At 44.6% G+C, this 17,619-nt stretch overlaps 1 protein-coding gene across 2 annotated transcripts in view; it reads right to left on the bottom strand.

Annotated features, from left to right (window-relative positions):
* The window catches only part of KAT7 (lysine acetyltransferase 7), a 37,964-nt gene extending 29,063 nt beyond the window's left edge, over positions 1–8,901 (bottom strand). For both annotated transcript variants that reach the window (XM_032279947.1, XM_032279948.1), the window contains exons 1-3: positions 8,606–8,901; positions 5,712–5,859; positions 763–939 (exon numbers count right to left, since the gene is read on the bottom strand). In XM_032279947.1, coding sequence (XP_032135838.1) covers positions 763–939; positions 5,712–5,859; positions 8,606–8,620 — 340 coding nt within the window. In that variant the 5' untranslated portion in view covers positions 8,621–8,901. The remainder of the gene's footprint in view (positions 1–762; positions 940–5,711; positions 5,860–8,605) is intronic.
* Positions 8,902–17,619: the final 8,718 nt, after the last annotated feature.

The raw sequence follows: 17,619 nt of genomic DNA, 5'->3' as shown, positions 1-17,619 counted from the left end.
CTGCTTCGGCCAGGTGCAGTGGCTTCCACATCTGTAATCTCAGCACTTTGGGAGGCCAAGGCAGGTGGATCACCTGAGGTCAGGAGTTCAAGACTAGCCTGGCCAACCTAGTGAAACCCCGTCTCTACTAAAAATACAAAAATTAGCTGGGTGTGGTGGCAGGCGCTTAATCTCAGCCACTCAGGAGGTTAAGGCAGGAGAATCGCTTGAACCTGGAAGCAGAGGTTGCAGTGAGCTGAGATTGCGCCATTGCACTCTAGCTTGGGCTACAGAGCGAGACTCTGTCTCAAAAAATAAAAAATTGGAGATAAGGCAGGGCATGGTGGCTCAAGCCTATAATCCAAGCACTTTGGACGCCAAGGTGGGCAGATCACCTGAGGTCGGGAGTTTAAGACCAGCCTGACCAACATGGTGAAACCCTGTCTTTATAAAAAATAAAAATTAAAAAATTAAAAAAAATTGGAGATAAATGGACTAAGTATGGCTATAAGAAGGTCTACTTCAAGCCCTTTTCATCTGTGGTTGAGAAGGCCCAGTCTCTTTTTCCTGTTACAGGATTGATTTAATATACTTCAGCTACTCTGGACCTTGAGAATACTCTGATAGCAAACTGTCCTCAGGAAGACATAAGAAAGGAAGCAATAAACTGCATTCATCTAGCTGAAGTATTAGGCATGCATCTGCAGTGGCCACAAGGCCTCCTTAAAAAGAAATTCACCCAGATGCTCTGTAATAGGTCTAAGTCATACCACACCCACTCACCTCTATCTGAAAAATCAACCACTTGCTCAGTTTCTGAGCCAGATGAACGAGTCTGCCGAAGAGGGTATTTTTTCGGTGTCACTGGGGTAGGCTGCTGCTGACTACGGGTCACTCTTCTGGTAGAATAAGCGGGCTCTTCAGTACCAAAAGACTGCAAATTTCGAACAGGGCTGGAATCTGATCCCAATTTTAAAAGAAAATAAAGAAAATGATGGAAATCTGTTTTACTTCCTATCCATATGATTTATTAGAATGTAGCTCCTCCTCCTATTTCACGAAATCCAACAAAGCCTTAAAATATCCATTTAATTAAATAAAACATCAGCAAAAGAGCCTAGCTCAGGTATAGAGTGTAATGTGGTACAGCATTAATAGTTTAGGTTCTGGAATTACGACTGAAGTTGATTCAACTGCTTTCTACCATAACAACTAGCTGGGGCGTCTTGGGCAAGTTATTTTCTCCAAGGCTATTTCCTGACCTAGTGAAAAGGAAAATACTAGGCCAGGCGTGGTGGCTCACACCTGTAATCCCAACACTTTGGGAGGCCGAGGCGGACGGATCACCTGAGGTTGGGAGTTCAAGACCAGCCTGACCAACATGGAGAAACCTCGTCTCTACTAAAAATACACAATTAGTTGGGTGTGGTGGCGCATGCCTGTGATCCCAGCTAACTGTGTATTTGGGAGGCTGAAGCAGTAGAATCATTTGAACCCAAGAGGTGGAGGCTGTGGTGAGCCCAGGTCGCATCACTGCACTCCAGCCTGGGCAACAAGGGCAAAACTCTGTCTGAAAAAAAAAGGGGGGGAGGGGAATACTAGTAGCACATTCCTCATCAGTTTGTGGTGAGGAATAGGTGAGATAATGCATGTAAAGCACTTAACATGATCCGTGGTACACAGTGCTTTATAAATATTAGCTGTACCTTCTCATTCATTTCCCTTTTTCTAACCCATCATAAAACATATATTCTATTGCTAAAGATATAACAACAAACACAACGATTTCCTTTCTTAAGGGGCCAATTTTTTCTTTCTGATTATCCTCTCTGGCACAATCATAATAGATTCATAAAGGTAAAGCAGGAATACAGTATTTTACGTTTTTTTGGATGGAAAAACCTATTCTGAGGCACTCAGCAAACCTTTTATATCTCCAACCTGACAAAGGAAATAAAAGAAATTCAAAGCTGAAATTAAAGCTTTTTTTTTTTTTTCTTTTTTTCTTTTTTGAGACGGAGTTTCACTCATGTTACCCAGGCTGGAGTGCAATGGCGCGATCTTGGCTCACCGCAACCTCCGCCTCCTGGGTTCAGGCAATTCTCCTGCCTCAGCCTCCTAACTGCGATTACAGGCACGCGCCACCATGCCCAGCTAATTTTTTGTATTTTTAGTGGGACGGGGTTTCACCATGTTGATCAGGATGGTCTCGATCTCTTGACCTCGTGATCCACCCGCCTCGGCCTCCCAAAGTGCTGGGATTACAGGCTTGAGCCACCGCGCCCGGCCTCTAAAGCATATTTTTTAATAGATATGTTTTAGTTTTTAATTGACACAACATGACACATATTTATGGAGTATGCTCTGACGTTCTGATAAGACATATACATTGTGTAATGATAAAATCAAGATAATTAGGATATCTGTATCTCAAATCCTTGTCATTTCTTTGCGGTGAGAATATTCAAAATCCTCTCTAAAGTATATGTTATTTTAATTAATTTTTTTTCATTTTTGGAGGACGGGATGTACTTATCAGGGTGTGGTGCCAGCCTCACTCTCTCATGGCTATGCACCTTCGACATATGTATTAAAAACAAAAAAATCTGAAGAAATGTTCTATATTCTCCAAAGAAAACTGTAAGTTCCCAAGCTTTTGGGTGAACAAAGTTAGCACAAAGCAAGGTCATCAGTCTGTACACCCCCAGAGCCTCCTTTCACAATATGATCTACATTTTCCTCTCGGGAGGACCACCTTACACTGATGACATTGTAAATGGTGCCCCTGGAGATAGGCAACTCTGTGGTCACCAGGTATAATAACTAGAAAGAGACCCAGCACTTATGCATTTCCTAGCGGTTTTGAATACTTAGTTTTCAGGTGTCTAGGGCGTAGTCAATTATACTTTCTAAGAATATATGTCCTTTCCTTAAGACATGCTGTTCTGTCTGCCAAGAATGGGAATAACATATTCCCCTCTACTTGTAAATTCCTATTAAAGCCTTTAAGACATCATTGTACGGCCCTGCATGGTGGCTCATGCCTGTAATCCCAGAACTTTGGGAGGCCAAAGTGGGCAAATCATTTGCAGTCAGGAGTTTGAGACCAGCCTGGACAACATGGTAAAACCTTGTCTCTACTAAAAATATAAAAAAAGGCCAGGGATGTTGGTGCTCGCCTGTAATCTCAGCTATTTGGGAGGCTGAGGCAGGAGAATTACTTGAACCCGGGAGGCAGAAGCTGCAGTGAGCCAAAATGATGCCACTGCACTCCAGCTTGGGCAACAGAGTGAGACTCTATCTCAAAAAAAAAAAAAAAAAAAAAAAAAAACCAAAGACTTCATCATTGTGGGAGTGCTGACCTAAGTTGTCTGCCCCACCTCTGGGCTTCTGAAGTACTCTATGCAAACCCTTCTCACAGCCCTTGCCATAATGTACTCCCATGATCAATTTTCATATCTATATCTTGCACTGAACTGTAAGATCCTTGAGGATAAAAACTATGATTTTTCTATCATGGTTACCAGTACATAACACAGTGTTTGAGTTACAGTAGTTATTTAACCATAGTCTCATTGTGGTAAAAACTTAAAGCTTGAGAAATCAAGAGACAATACCAATACTTTAGCCAAAATCGTAAATTCAAAAATAAAGCTAGAACAGTTGTTAAAGAGAATATTCCCAATTTCTTGCTTCAAAAACTGATGGTTTTCCTCCCATTGTGCAACATATTCATAAAAGTTACCAAAGTGGCCGGGGGTGGTGGCTCATGCCTGTAATCCCAGCACTTGGGGAGGCCAAGGCGGGCAGATCACAAGGTCAAGACATCGAGACCACCCTGGTCAACATGGTAAAGCCCCATCTCTACTAAAAATACAAAAATTAGCTGGGTGTGGTGGCACACACCTGTAGTCCCAGCTACTCGGGAGGCTGAGGCAGGAGAATCGCATCAACCCAGAAGGCAGAGGTTGCAGTGAGCCAAGATCATGCCACTGCACTCCAGCCTGGTGACAGAGAGCAAGACTCATCTCAAAAAAAAAAAAAAAAAAAAAAAGGAACAAAAAAAACACTGTTGAAGTGCTCAAAACATGTTAAATTTTTTTTCCCTTAATCTATTATCACCTATGGATCATCAGCTTTCCGTATTAGCTGCAACTTTCTTTCCTCCTCAAGGAGTACCAGAGCAGAGCCAGGAGGGGTCAAAGGATACCCTCCAAATCTAAGCCCAAATGCCTAAATGCACTAGAGGGACAACCCCAAGATTCTCAATTCTTTATTACCAAAGCAAAATTATGTATTTCCACACTGATATTTTGGTGCAACTATTTATATCCATTAAGTGTGTATTGGATTACATTCCAGAATTAAACATGGTTTTAGAAGTACTGGCCTCCACCAATAACAAGTCTAAAGGACTAAGGATGGTCTTTGACTTATAATGGGGTTAAGTCTTTATGAACTATCATAAGTTGAAGTACTGTAAGTTCAAAATGCATTTACTAAAAAATGCATTTATTTTAAAAAATGCATTTATAGGCTGAACATGGGGGCTCACACCTATATCCCCAGCACTTTGGGCAGCCAAGGTGGAAGGACTGCTTGAGTCCAGGAGTTTAAGACCAACCTGGACAACATAATGAGACCTCGTCTCTACAAAAAACAATGAAAATTAGCTAGGCATGGTGGCGCGCACCTGTAGTCCCAGCTACTCAGGACGCTGAGGTGGGAGGATTGCTTGAGCCAAGGAGGTCAAGGCTGCAGTGAACCAAGATCGCACCACTGCACTCCAATCTGTGTAACAGAGTACAAGACCCTGTTTGCAGATAAAAACAAAAAAAAAAAAGCATTTATACACCTAACCTACAGAGCATCATAGCTTAGCCTATGCTACCTTAAACAAGCTCTAAACGCATTAGCCTATAGTTGTGCACAATCGTCTAACACAAGGCCCATTTTTAATAAGGTGTTGAATATTGCATGTAATTTATTAAAGATCATATACTGAAGAGTATCGGTTTACCCTCATGATCAAATGGCCAACTGGGAGTTATGGCTCATTGCCACTGCTCAGCATCATGAGAAAATATTTGGGCCACATATTGCTACCCCAGAAAAAGACTAAAATTCAAAATTCAAAAAGTTTCTACTGAATACATATTGCTTTTGTATCACAGTAAAGTGAAAAAAAAAAATAATCATTAAATCAAACCACCATAAGTCAGATACCATCTGTACTTCAAGTCCCTAAGCCTAAACCATTCAAACAGAAAGTGCAGGGATAACATTCCCATTTTACTGGAGACACTGCGATCTCAAAAAAAAAAAAAAAAAAAAAAAAAGGACTCAGCTGGGCACGGTGGCTCACGCTTGTAATCCCAGCACTTTGGGAGGCCAAGGCAGGTGCATCACCTGAGGTCAGAAGTTCGAGACCAGCCTGACCAATATGGTGAAACCCCGTCTCTACAAAAAACAAAAAAAAAACCCCTCGAGACATACATGTGTGTTTATCCATTATATCATCCACAGTTCCTTTGAGTCTACAAATTGGACAGTAGTCCCCGATAGAAGCATGGTTAAAGACCTGACAACTCTGCATTCACTCTACATTTTACCAATCATCTGGTGCACTGTCACCTACACCAAGCCAAGGGACCAGTTTCCACATTACCTAGTAAAATAATGTGATGGACAGCCAGATGTGAGGAATGGTAAGGAAAAATGAAGATTTTTACCTTGAGAACTCTGGCTTAGCCTGGCTGAGGAACGAGTGACTCGAGCAGATAGTCGGGATGTGCCATCACTTTCTGAACTGTCTGTGTGCTCGAGATCTGTAGAAAAATCGGAATCTTCGGTTCCATCTGAACTACTGCCTGCATTCCTCTGCAATACCATAAATCCAGACATTAGCACAGTAGCATTTGGTCTAAGGGTTTGCATTAACACTGAAAATAAAAGCTGTGACACTGAAAACACCTAAGTTTTCAAACCTAAGAAAGGATTCCACAAGCATTTCCCATTCTCCCAACCTCAGGCAGCTTTATTTAGAACTCTTAAATGGAATAACCTACAAATAAGGAACTTTTGTTAAACAAATTAATTAATTTTTTTTTTTTTTTGAGGTGGAGTTTCCTTTGCTCTTGTTGCCCAGGCTGGAGTACAATGGCGCAATCTCAGCTCAACCTCCGCCTCCAGGGTTCAAGCAATTCTCCTGCCTCAGCCTCCTGAGTGGCTGGTCTACAGGAGGCTGCCACCATCCTCAGCTAATTTTTGTATTTTTAGTAGGAACGGGGTTTCACCATGTTGGTCAGGCCTCCCAAAGTGTTGGGATTACAGATGTGAGCCACCACGCCCGGCATGAAGAGAATTAATTCTTACTGTATTAGCACTAAGAATGAACCAAGACCATTTGGAGATCAATATCACAAAAAAAGGTCTACTGTAGTGAGAAAATCATTGGTGCTGGACCTCACTTAACTTTAGAGTAGCTTTTATTCAATGTCTCCATGAAAAGCTATCACATTTTTAAAAAACCATATATACTATTTCAAAATATCATGGACCAGAACTCTGATCCCAAAAGAATTCCCTATTTCAAGGCACCAATATTATTCCTGCATTTGGTGAGCCTGAACCACCCGTTGGGCAAGGTGGCTCATGCCTGTAATCCCAGCACTTTGGGAGGCAGAGTTGGGTGGATCACCTCAAGTCAGGAGTTCAAAACCAGCCTGACCAACATGGTGAAACCCCATCTCTACTAAAAATACAAAAATTAGCTATCGTGGGCATCCTCCTGTAATCCCAGCTACTGGGGAGACTGAGGCAGGAGAATCACTTGAATCTGGGAGGTGGAGGCTGCAATGAGCCAAGATCACACCACTGCACTCCAGCCTGGGCAACAAGAATAAAACTCCGTCTAAAAGAAAAAAACTATACACACACACACACACACACCACCTATCAGCTGGGGTCATTTTAGGAGACATTAAAAAGTGTACATTTTCAGGCCGGGCGCGGTGGCTCAAGCCTGTAATCCCAGCACTTTGGGAGGCCGAGGCGGGTGGATCACGAGGTCAAGAGATCGAGACCATCCTGGTCAACATGGTGAAACCCCGTCTCTACTAAAAATACAAAAAAATTAGCTGGGCATGGTGGTGCGTGCCTGTAATCCCAGCTACTCAGGAGGCTGAGGCAGGAGAATTGCCTGAACCCAGGAGGCGGAGGTTGCGGTGAGCCGAGATCGCGCCATTGCACTCCAGCCTGGGTAACAAGAGTGAAACTCCGTCTCAAACAAAAACAAAAAAAAAAAAAAAAAAAAAAAAAAAAAGTGTACATTTTCAACACGAAAAACCTCTGTGAAGAGAAAGATTTCTACTTAAATAAGCAAGACCACCACCCAGCTTTCCAACTAACTCAAGGGTAAACACCTGGGAAATGAGCAGGAATCACAGAAAATGGCTAAATGAAGGGGGAATCTTAAAAGTCACCATTATAATCCAATTACCTAGTTATTTAAAGCCTTGACGTCAGACTTGTTCCTTCCTGGCTTGATAATGGAACTCACCTCTTCGATGTGGCTTTTACCAATATACCTCGAATTGTACTCCAGAACAGATTTAACTGCTCCTTCACTTCCTTCCCGTAACACTCTGTATACACCTCCAAGCAGAGAACTTACTAGATCCTTGTAAAGTTATTCATGTCTCTTTTCTCCTATTGGGATGCGATATCCTTAAGCCAGGGATCACGTCTAATTAATTTCTGAACCTTCAGCAACCACCCAGCAGAAAGCAGTCAACAGACATTTGTTGAATTGAGTTAGATTTGTTCTATATTCTGGATCTGCCACTACCTGAGTGGCTTGCGGCATTCCATGGACCTCCGTTAGTTCAGCTGCAAAAAGGGACAGGGCCATTCCTGGGTGATCTCCTAAGCCCCTTCTAATTCTTTAAGTTGTTGGTTTTTACCAACTACATTTTCTACGCGCTGTCAAACTAGCAAACAAGGAAATGTTACGGCTTGGAGGCAACCGGCCTGAGTAGGATCCCCTAGGAGTGGGCGCTGCCTTCCCAACACTCAGTCCGCTTTGTTGTGCCCCACACCTGGAAAGGAACGAGGCCTCAAAAACCCCGCCTCTCCACCTATCAGCGTCCCCACTCGGAAAGGCGGGGATTCGGGCCACCCAATCGAGGTCCGGCTAAGCCGCGCCCCCACGGGACAGACTGCCAATCCCGGCCAATCAGGAGAAGAGGGATCGTTCTCTGCAGCCAATGATAGAGCGCTGGGGCCCGGGCCAGACACCGCCCCCGCACGCGGGGAGGTGACCGTTGAGCCCAAACAGGCGGCGTCACCAGCCAATCAATTTGCTTCCAGACGTTTCAGTGACCAATTAACAATAAGAACGCCTCCGATCCAGGCAAGCAGAGGGCGGGAATAGTTGCAAGCAAAGGCCGAGGCCAGGGTCGGGCCCACATTTTTCTGTTGGGTATGGACGGAAGAGAGAGTGGCTGAGCAAGGTTCGGGGAAGCGGGAAGTTGGGACCCAAGCACTGTGAGGCGTGGTCAACTGCGTCACGGTGCTCAATCGACTGTCCTTAGAAACCCGCCATCCCTCCTCTCCCGTTTCTTACCTTCCTTCGCGGCATTGCTGGCGGCTGCGGCCCGACGGTTCCGATTCGGGCAGCGGCGGCAGCAGCAGCAGCAGGAACGGTGGCTCCGGCGGGCTCCGTGGCGGCCTCTGTAGCAGTCCCAATCCTGCGGACGATCCCTAGTGCCTCCTGCCTCTCAGCGTCTGAAGCGTTCTGCGCAGGCGCCGCGGGCTGAAGCGCTTTTTCCTTCACTTCCGGCTGGGTCTCGCGTCACCTGACGTTACGGGCCAAAGAGAGTGCTGGGAGGTTCGATGCTTTTGGTGAAGCCAGTGGGCGCCATTTTGAAGTTGGGCAGAAAGTGACGCCCGTGGTGGAATCCGGGGCCAGCCATTTTTAGTTACGTGAGTGGCACTCTTTGTGGGCGTGGGTAGCCATTCTTGTTTGGGGCAGAAGCCTGACAGTTGATGTAAATGGTTCTCATCTTTACTTTAGGCAAAATTCCCTTCCCGGTCGTTTTAATTTCTAGATTCGAGGAAGGAAACCCCCCAGAATCCATCAGGTTGCTGAGATTAGAGTTAACCTCTTCGTTGCCTGATTGTTTAAAGGACGTTTCCGTTTATTATATAAACTCAAAGTTGCGGAGGGATGTTTTGTAAAAGAAACTCCGTATTTTAAGAACCATCCTGTGTCTTGAAGGGGTAGGAATGGGGAATTGAAAAAGGAACTAAAGGGTAGCGTCCGCCATCAGGAAGTTTCCTGTCTGGTAGAGGAGACATTGTCCTTGCCCTTAGCTGACAGTAAGTTGATGTCGCGGGAGGTGGCAAAACCATTTTCCAGAAGCTGCATTTCAAAAGAATTCCCAATTTATCTCTGTGGCGAGCGCCCACTCCCTTCCCGCACTGTGTTTGGGTTTGAGAGCACTGGGGGCCCTGGGGTGAAAAATGTGACTTGCAAGTGGAGATGCGGTATGAGAGTCAGAAAAGCTTTGGATGACCTCTGGAATCCAGATGCTTGAGCCGAGAGTTAAGAGGCGGAGAAAGAGGAAGGAATGTTTTCAGTGAAGCTGAAGCCTCCCCAAAGAATGGAAATTTAAATAATGAGAGGGCCTAGGAAGGAGAAGTTGGTCACAGATACTAGGCTGAAGCAAGAGCCATAAGAAAAGATTGGAAAGTTGAGAGCGGGCCTTGAGGATTTAACCTCTCTGTAAGAAAAGTCTTGAGAGGACCAAGTCTTGGCCAATTGCGACTGGGTGGAATCCAGGCATGCTCAGTCATTAAGTTAGGATCCGGAACCCCAATTTCAATCAGGCCCAGTTAAGATGGAGATTTCCCCAGGAGCAAGGCTAAAGAACAAAGCAGCATAAGGTAAACATCGGATGTGCTAAGTAAAGAACTCTGAATAGTTAACGTTCCAAACCCTTAGCCAGCACTCTCCTTGGGGATGTCCTGGGCCAGTGTTGACACAGGCAGCTTTTCGTATTTAATACTTAGCTTTTAGTGCTTAGTATACCTTTGATAACCTACTTAGGTTGAACTGCACATAAGAACTTATTTGAAAATGGCTCACTTTATTTCTTCCTTTGTAGACCCTCGGCGGTTAAGCATTTAATTTCATACCGTCACTCTTATTTTGCACTTGCTGGTATGTTCCTGAGGTTACATTTGAATGTTCTGGCTCCCCAACTGGTGGTAAGGATCTCTTATATTAAGAGCATATCTCAGTTATTTCATACCATCCTTTTTTTTTTCTCTCTCTCTCCTTTTTTTTTTCTTCCTAGACAGAGTCTCCTTCTGTTGCCCAGGCTGTAGTTGGGACTACAGTTGTGTGCCACCACACCCAGCTAATTTTTGTATTTTTTGTAGAGACAGAGTTTCACCAGGTTTCCCATGCTGGTCTCAAACACCTGAGCTCAGGTGATCCGCCCATCTCAGCCTTCCAAAGTGCTGGGATTACAGGCGTGAGCCACTGCTCCCACCCATACCATCCTTTCTAATGGTGCTCAAACTTTGTTCTACCTACAGTAAATGCTTGCTAGTTAGTAAGAATATCATTACTGTTTTATCGTCTCTGAATTTGTAGCACTCAGAGATTATCCTTCCCTAAAAATTAGTGTTTCAGAATAAGATCTTATCCTGGCTTACATCCATCACACAAGTACCAGCATTACAAAACTTCGTTAGTTTCTTACACTAGATTCCCTAAGACTGTAGCTGATACTAAAGAGTTTACAGTTTCATTTAGATATGGTTCTTGTCCTTGGAAAATGTACACTCTGGGAGAAAGATGAGAAAACACCAGTGTGATAGAAACATGATCATAAGGGGAAAAAAATGTATAGTACGAGAGAGTAGACCAGCTAGGTGTATTTAGAATGGGGAGGGGGAGGATCTTAAAAGCTTATTCCTTCTTCATTTCTTTTTTTTTTTTTTTTTCTGAGACAGTCTCACTCTGTCACCAGGCACCAGGCTGGAGCGCAGTGGCGCGACCTCGTCTCACTGCAACCTCCACCTCCCCAGTTTGAGCAATTCTCCTGCCTCAGCCTCCGGAGTAGCTGGGACTACAGGCGCACGCCACCACGCCCAGCTGATGTTTTTTGTATTTTTAGTAGGGACGAGGTTTCACCATGTTGGCCAGGATGGTCTTTATCTCTTGACCTCGTGATCCGCCCGCCTCCGCCTCCCAAAGTGCTGGGATTACAGGCGTGAGCCATCGCACCCGGCCCCTTTCTTTTTTTTAAACCAAATATAATATATACTTTGAGGTTCATTTTCATCACAACACAATTAGCTTTCCAAGCAGGAACTGATGTTGATTTCAAAGCCTCTGATTGGTTGTCCCCCAGGCCATCCTCAACCTCCAGACTTCATGTTGACACTCTCGGCAGTTCTCCTTGCTTTTATACTTTCTCACAGGCTTTCCTTCCTGCCTGGATGCATCTCCTAACCTTCCTTAAAATTTTCTTATTTCAGAAAATATGTTCTGATTTATTCTTTGTAAGATAGTAGGGCATAATTTATTTTGCACTTAACTGCTGGATTTGTACTTTTCCTTGTACAATTTGGTAGATATTCTGTTCGTTTCCCTTCCCAAACAGATAATAGGAACATAAATAAATAATGTTTATTATATCCTCAGCTCTACTCACATGCAGTACAGGGCTTTGATGTCAGATCTGAATTTGAATCTCAACTCTGCTGCTTCCTACCTGCATTACTCTTGGACAAGTATTTTGTTGTTGCTGTTTTTGGTTTTTTGTTTTTGTTGTTTTTTTTGAGACAGAGTCTTGCTGTATCGCCCAGGCTGTAGTGCAGTGGCACGATCTCGGCTCACAGCATCCTCCGCCGACCTAGTTCAAGGGATTCCCTTGCCTCAGCCTCCTGAGTAGCTGGGACTACAGGCGCGCGCCACCACGCCTCGCTAATTTTTTTGTGTTTTAATAGAGACGGGGTTTTACCATGTTGGCCAGGATGGTCTCTATCTCCTGCCCTCGTGATCCACCCACCTCAGCCTCCCAAAGTGCTGGGATTACAGGCATAAGCCACTGCACCCAGCCTGTTTTTTGTTTTTTAAGAGACAGGGTCTCACTCTTGTCACTCAGTCTGGAGTGCAGTGGCACAATCATAGCTCACTGCAACCTTGAACCTGGGCCGAGCAGTCCTCCCACATCAGCTCCCGAGTAGCTAGGACTATAGGTACACACCATCATGCCTAGCTAATTCTTAAATTATTTGTAGAGATAGAATCTTGCTATGTTGCCCAGGCTAGTCTTGAACTCCTGGCCTCAAGCCATCCTCCCACCTTGGCTTCCCAAAGCACTGGGATTACAGGCATAAGCCATGCCTGGCCTTGGACAAGTTTTTTAATTTTTTCTTTTTTTTTTTTTTTAATTTTTATTTTTGAGACAGAGTCTCACTCTGTCACCAGGCTGGAGTGCAGTGGTGCAATCTGTGCTCACTGCAGCCTCCACCTCCCAGGTTCAAATGATTCTCCTGCCTCAGCCTCCCGAGTAGCTGGAATTACAGGCACCTGCCACCACGCCTGGCTAATGGAAATATCTTTCTGGCAGCTGTGAAGGGAACTGATCAGAGTAGCAGGGAGACCCAAAGCAGACCAGTTAGAAGGCTGCTGAAATAGCCTTAGCCAGCGACGAGGAGGGACGGAAGGAGGCATTGGTAGTGGGGGCAATCTTTTCTGTATATGTCCTTGTGTTTCCTTATTTATATCAGTGTGTTGTCTACTCAGTTTTGTAAGCTCCCTAAAAGATCCCTCAATGTCCTTTAAAATGTTTCCTTGACAGTAAAATTATAGGTACCATATTTCAAATACAAAATGGAGTTATTCATTGCTTCTCCCAGAGGTTGGGAGCCTTGCCTGGATGGCCGTAGTATCTCCAGCTTCTCCCTTCCTGCGTGGCACCCAAAAGAATTCAGTAATTGGGGTGGCACCAAATTGAATGTTTCTCACCCCACTGCCAGTTGTTGACTCAGCCAGGAAAGGCTTGCACAGAACCAGCGGTGCTCTCTCCTCTAAGCCTCTTTCTGACCAGTGGGGTGGCCAGTAGGGGTTAGGGATCACCATTTCCTCTGTGTGCAGTCTTGTAAGGTGGGGGAAGCATGCCTTGGCCTTTAAACACACTGCCAGGCCAATCTCATAACTTCTGAGGCAAAATATTGGCTTAGTCTCTATCCTTTTGGGAGAATCTCAGAGGTTGCTTGATGTGACCATAATTCCTATTAAAATATTTTCTTTTGCAGCTGCCTCAAAAAGGGTCAGCACAGTCACTAATAGGCCCTTCTTCCTTACTCTTGCTGGAAATGGCCTGGAGCTTCTCTTACATTCTGGCCACCTAATTTGGTTTTTGTAGCACCCTTAGCCCCCACCCATAGCCCCACCCTGGGAGAAGTTATTGGACTGATCCCAGCAGGCTCAAGCACAGCTCCCTGCCTCTGCAGCTGGGGATATAAATAACCACCAAAGCTAAACAGTCAAATAACCACATTTTGAAAATCACTAAAAAAAAAAATCACTCTGATCTTGATTCAATAGCAGTTCTTCTCTCACCTCTGCCCTTCATCTCCCCACTTCCTCCACTTATCCACCTCCCTTTCCTGATCCAAGCTCCCTAGGGAAGTCAGTCCGAGCACAAAGCTGTCTTATGATGAAGACATCCTTTTCCATATTGGACGGGGCCAAAGCCCTTCAGGGCTGTAGTTATAGTTACAAGATGTTGTTATGGCAGCAGAGGCCTCAGGGCAACATATGTTCCACACTGGTAATTGGGTTTTCTTTAACAGACTGTCTCTCCCTGGATTCTCCATGCCCAAATTCACTTACCAAGAAGATCAGGGAATTGCCATTATGGATGAGCCTTCATTTTTTGATTCCAGCAAAACCAAATTGCTCTTTATTCCCCGGGGTGGAAAGTACCCGGTTACCATGGGTTAAGACATTTAGACTGCAGCCATTTTCATTTATTCACTCGACAAATGTTTATTGAGCACCTGATAGTTGCTAGGCATTGGCCAGGACCTGAATAAGCAGGCATGGTCTTTCCTCTCTGTCAGCTTAGGACAAGTATGTACAGGAAGGGGCTAGAGGAGCACTTTCACCTCCCCTCAACTCCCCTCTACCATTTCAAAATGATTAACCCAGTGTAATAACACTAAATTAAATTTTTTTTTTTTTTTTAAAGATGGGGTTTCACCGTGGTAGCCAGGCTGGTCTTGAACTCCTGACCTCAGGTGATCCACCCACCTCGGCCTCCCAAAGTGCTAGGATTACAGGTGTGAGCCATCGTGCCCAGACTTTTTTTTTTTTTTTTAAGAAAAATGAAAATTTGAGTAAAAAAAAGACATTCTTAATCTCACTGCTGCCACAAAAGCTTTTTTTTTTTTTTGAGACAGAGTCTTGCTGGAGTGCAGTGGCACGATCTCGACTCACTGTAGCCTCTGCCTCCCGGGTCCAACTGATTCTTGTGCCTCAGTAGCTGGGACTACAGGTGTGTGCCACCAAGCTCGGTTAATTTTTGTATTTTTAGTAGAGATGGCATTTCGTCACGTTGCCCAGGCTGGTCTCAAACTTGTGACTTCAAGTGATCTACCCACCTTGGCCTCCTAAAGCACTGGGATTACAGGCAGGAGCCACCATGCTCGGCACAAAGCTATTTGTATTTTTTGTATATTGCCTTCCAATTTTTCTCCTCATGCGTATATTTTATGTGCATATTTTAATATAGATATACTCATTGTTTACATGAAATTTCATTATTTTTGTTTTTAGACAGGATCTTGCTGTGTTACCCAGGCTGGAGTGTAGTGGTACAATCATCTCTCACTGCAACTTTGACCTCCTGGGTTCAAGCGATCCACCCAGCCTTCCAAGTAGCTGTGACTACAGGTGCATGCCACCACACCCTGCTAATTTTTTATTTTTTGTAGAGATAGGGTCTCATTAGGTTACCTAGGCTGGTCTCAAACTCCTGAGCTCAAGCAGTCCTCTCGCTTCAGCCTCCCAGAATGCTGGGATTACAAGCATGAGCCACTGTGCCTGGCCGAAATTTTATATTTTGTACATCTTCTCAGCATTTTCTGTGTTTCCATAAAATCCTCATAATTGTAACTATACTCACTGTGTGACATTGCACTTTGATGCTATGATGTAATATGCTCTCATTCCCCTATTGTGAAGTTATTGAAGCTCTTTTATGTCCGGTAATGCTGCAGTGGGTATCTGCATGCATCCATAGCTCTCTCCTGTTTTTATTTCTGCCTCTTATATATTGCTTTTTTCTTTCCTTAAAGACTTGCACAAATTTACAATGCCATCATCAATGCAAGGGTGCCAATTTAAGTCATTGTTTCCAGAACTAAGCGTTACCACTTTTAAAAAACTTGTAATTTTAATAAAAGTGAAAATGGCGGGCCAGTCACGGTGGCTCACACCTGTAATCCCAGCACTTTGTGAGGCTGAGGTGGGGGAATCGAGGTCAGGAGTTCGAGACCGGCCTGGCCAAGATGGTGAAACCCCGTCTCTACTAAAAATACAAAAAAAATTAGCTAGGCATGGTGACTCATGCCTGTAATCCCAGCTACTCAGGAGGCTGAGGCAGGAGAATTGCTTGAACCTGGGAGGTGGAGGTTGCAGTGAACCAAGATCGTGTCACTGCACTCCAGCCTAGGCAACAGTGTGAGATTCCGTCTCAAAAAAAAAAAAAAAACGCACCCCAAATGTGCTTTTGATTTTATACCTACTGAGGATATACTTAAGTCTTTCATGTGTTTATTTACTAGGTCTGTTTCCTCTTCTGGGAAACCCTATTTATTACTAAATTATTTTGGTGAGTTTTTTAAGTTCGAATGAGAGAGAGATGCGTTGTCTGAGCTACATTCAGCTATGGGTCAGTGCTACTGTTATTAAGAAGGCAGAACATGGCCAGGCGCAGTGGCTCACGACTATAATCCCAGCACTTTGGGAGGCCAAGGTGGGTAGATCACCTGAGGTCAGGAGTTTGAGACCAGCATAGCCAACATGGTGAAACCCTGTCTCTACTAAAAGTACAAAAATTAGCTGGGCATGGTGGTGGACACCTGTAATCCCACCTGCTTGGAAGGCTGAGGCAGGAGAATCCCCAGGAGGCAGAGGTTGCAGTGAGCTGAAATTGTGCCATTGTACTCCAGCCTGGGTGACAGAGCAAAACTCCATCTCAACAACAAAAAAAAGAAGGCAGAACATTTGCTTCAGGATCATTTCTTCAGTATTTTCTCCTCACTCTTTCCCTCTGGCATCCCAATTACATCTAATGGTAAATGCTGTCAAGTACACATACTATTGAGAAAGAGTGAGATTATAAACAGAATGTGGGGCCGGGCGCGGTGGCTCAAGCCTGTAATCCCAGCACTTTGGGAGGCCGAGGCGGGTGGGTCACGAGGTCAAGAGATCGAGACCATCCTGGTCAACATGGTGAAACCCCGTCTCTACTAAAACTACAAAAAATTAGCTGGGCATGGTGGCGCGTGCCTGTAATCCCAGCTACTCAGGAGGCTGAGGCAGGAGAATTGCCTGAACCCAGGAGGCGGAGGTTGCGGTGAGCCGAGATGGCGCCATTGCACTCCAGCCTGGGTATCAAGAGCGAAACTCCGTCTCAAAAAAAATAAATAAATAAAATAAAAAAATAAATAAAATAAAATAAAATAAACAGAATGTGTACGTGGCATGGATGAAAATGTTGAGGAGAGGCCAGGCACAGTGGCTCAAGCCTGTAATCCCAGCACTTTGGGAGGCCAAGGCAGGCAGATCACTTGAGGCCAGGAGTTCAGGACCAGCCTGGTCAAGATGGGAAAACCCCATCTATACTAAAATACAAAAAATTAGCCAGTGGACCTGTAAATCCCAGCTACTTGGGAGGCTGAGGTGGGAGGATTGCTTGAGCCCAGCAGACAGAGGTTGCAGTGAGCCTAGATCATGCCACTGCCCTTACCCCAGCATGTGTGAAAGGGCCATGATAAAAGCCATAGTCACTCTTGCCCACCATAAGAACCATGAAGATGATTCTGTAGACACTACTTTCCTGGTGACCTGGGAGACACTATAAAGTTTCCCAAACTAGTCAACCTCGGGAGGATAAAAAATGACCCTGCATTTTGCCATTTGTAAAATGTAGGTCTTTTTATTTGTTGGGAGATGCTTTCCCAGGCATGGGGGCTAGGAACCAATCCCTCTGAGTCATTTACACATGTTTACCCAGTCTCCCTTGTGATTAACTGTACCCAAATATGAATTAACTGGCCAATGGGAGGGGTGTAAGCCACAACTAGGAAACACATTTTCTCTATTTAAAGCAAACCAGCCCATACATAGCTCAGACCCACAGCCTTGGACATCTTAGTCTTGCTCTTACAAACTGAGGTTACCAGTTTGCCCAATCCAATCTCAAATGTTAAGGATGATTTTCTTGCTAGTCTGGAAATTACAGGAGGATGAGTAGGGATCCAGTCACTTTATTATGTGCCTAGCCTTGCCAGCAGATGTCACTACACCAAACCACATTTTCCAAAGAT

The sequence above is a fragment of the Sapajus apella genome, unplaced genomic scaffold, assembly GCF_009761245.1.
Source record: "Sapajus apella isolate SASKATOON/1434 unplaced genomic scaffold, GSC_monkey_1.0 scaffold12, whole genome shotgun sequence".
NCBI lineage: Eukaryota > Metazoa > Chordata > Mammalia > Primates > Cebidae > Sapajus > Sapajus apella.
This window is presented reverse-complemented; position numbering and strand designations above follow the sequence as displayed.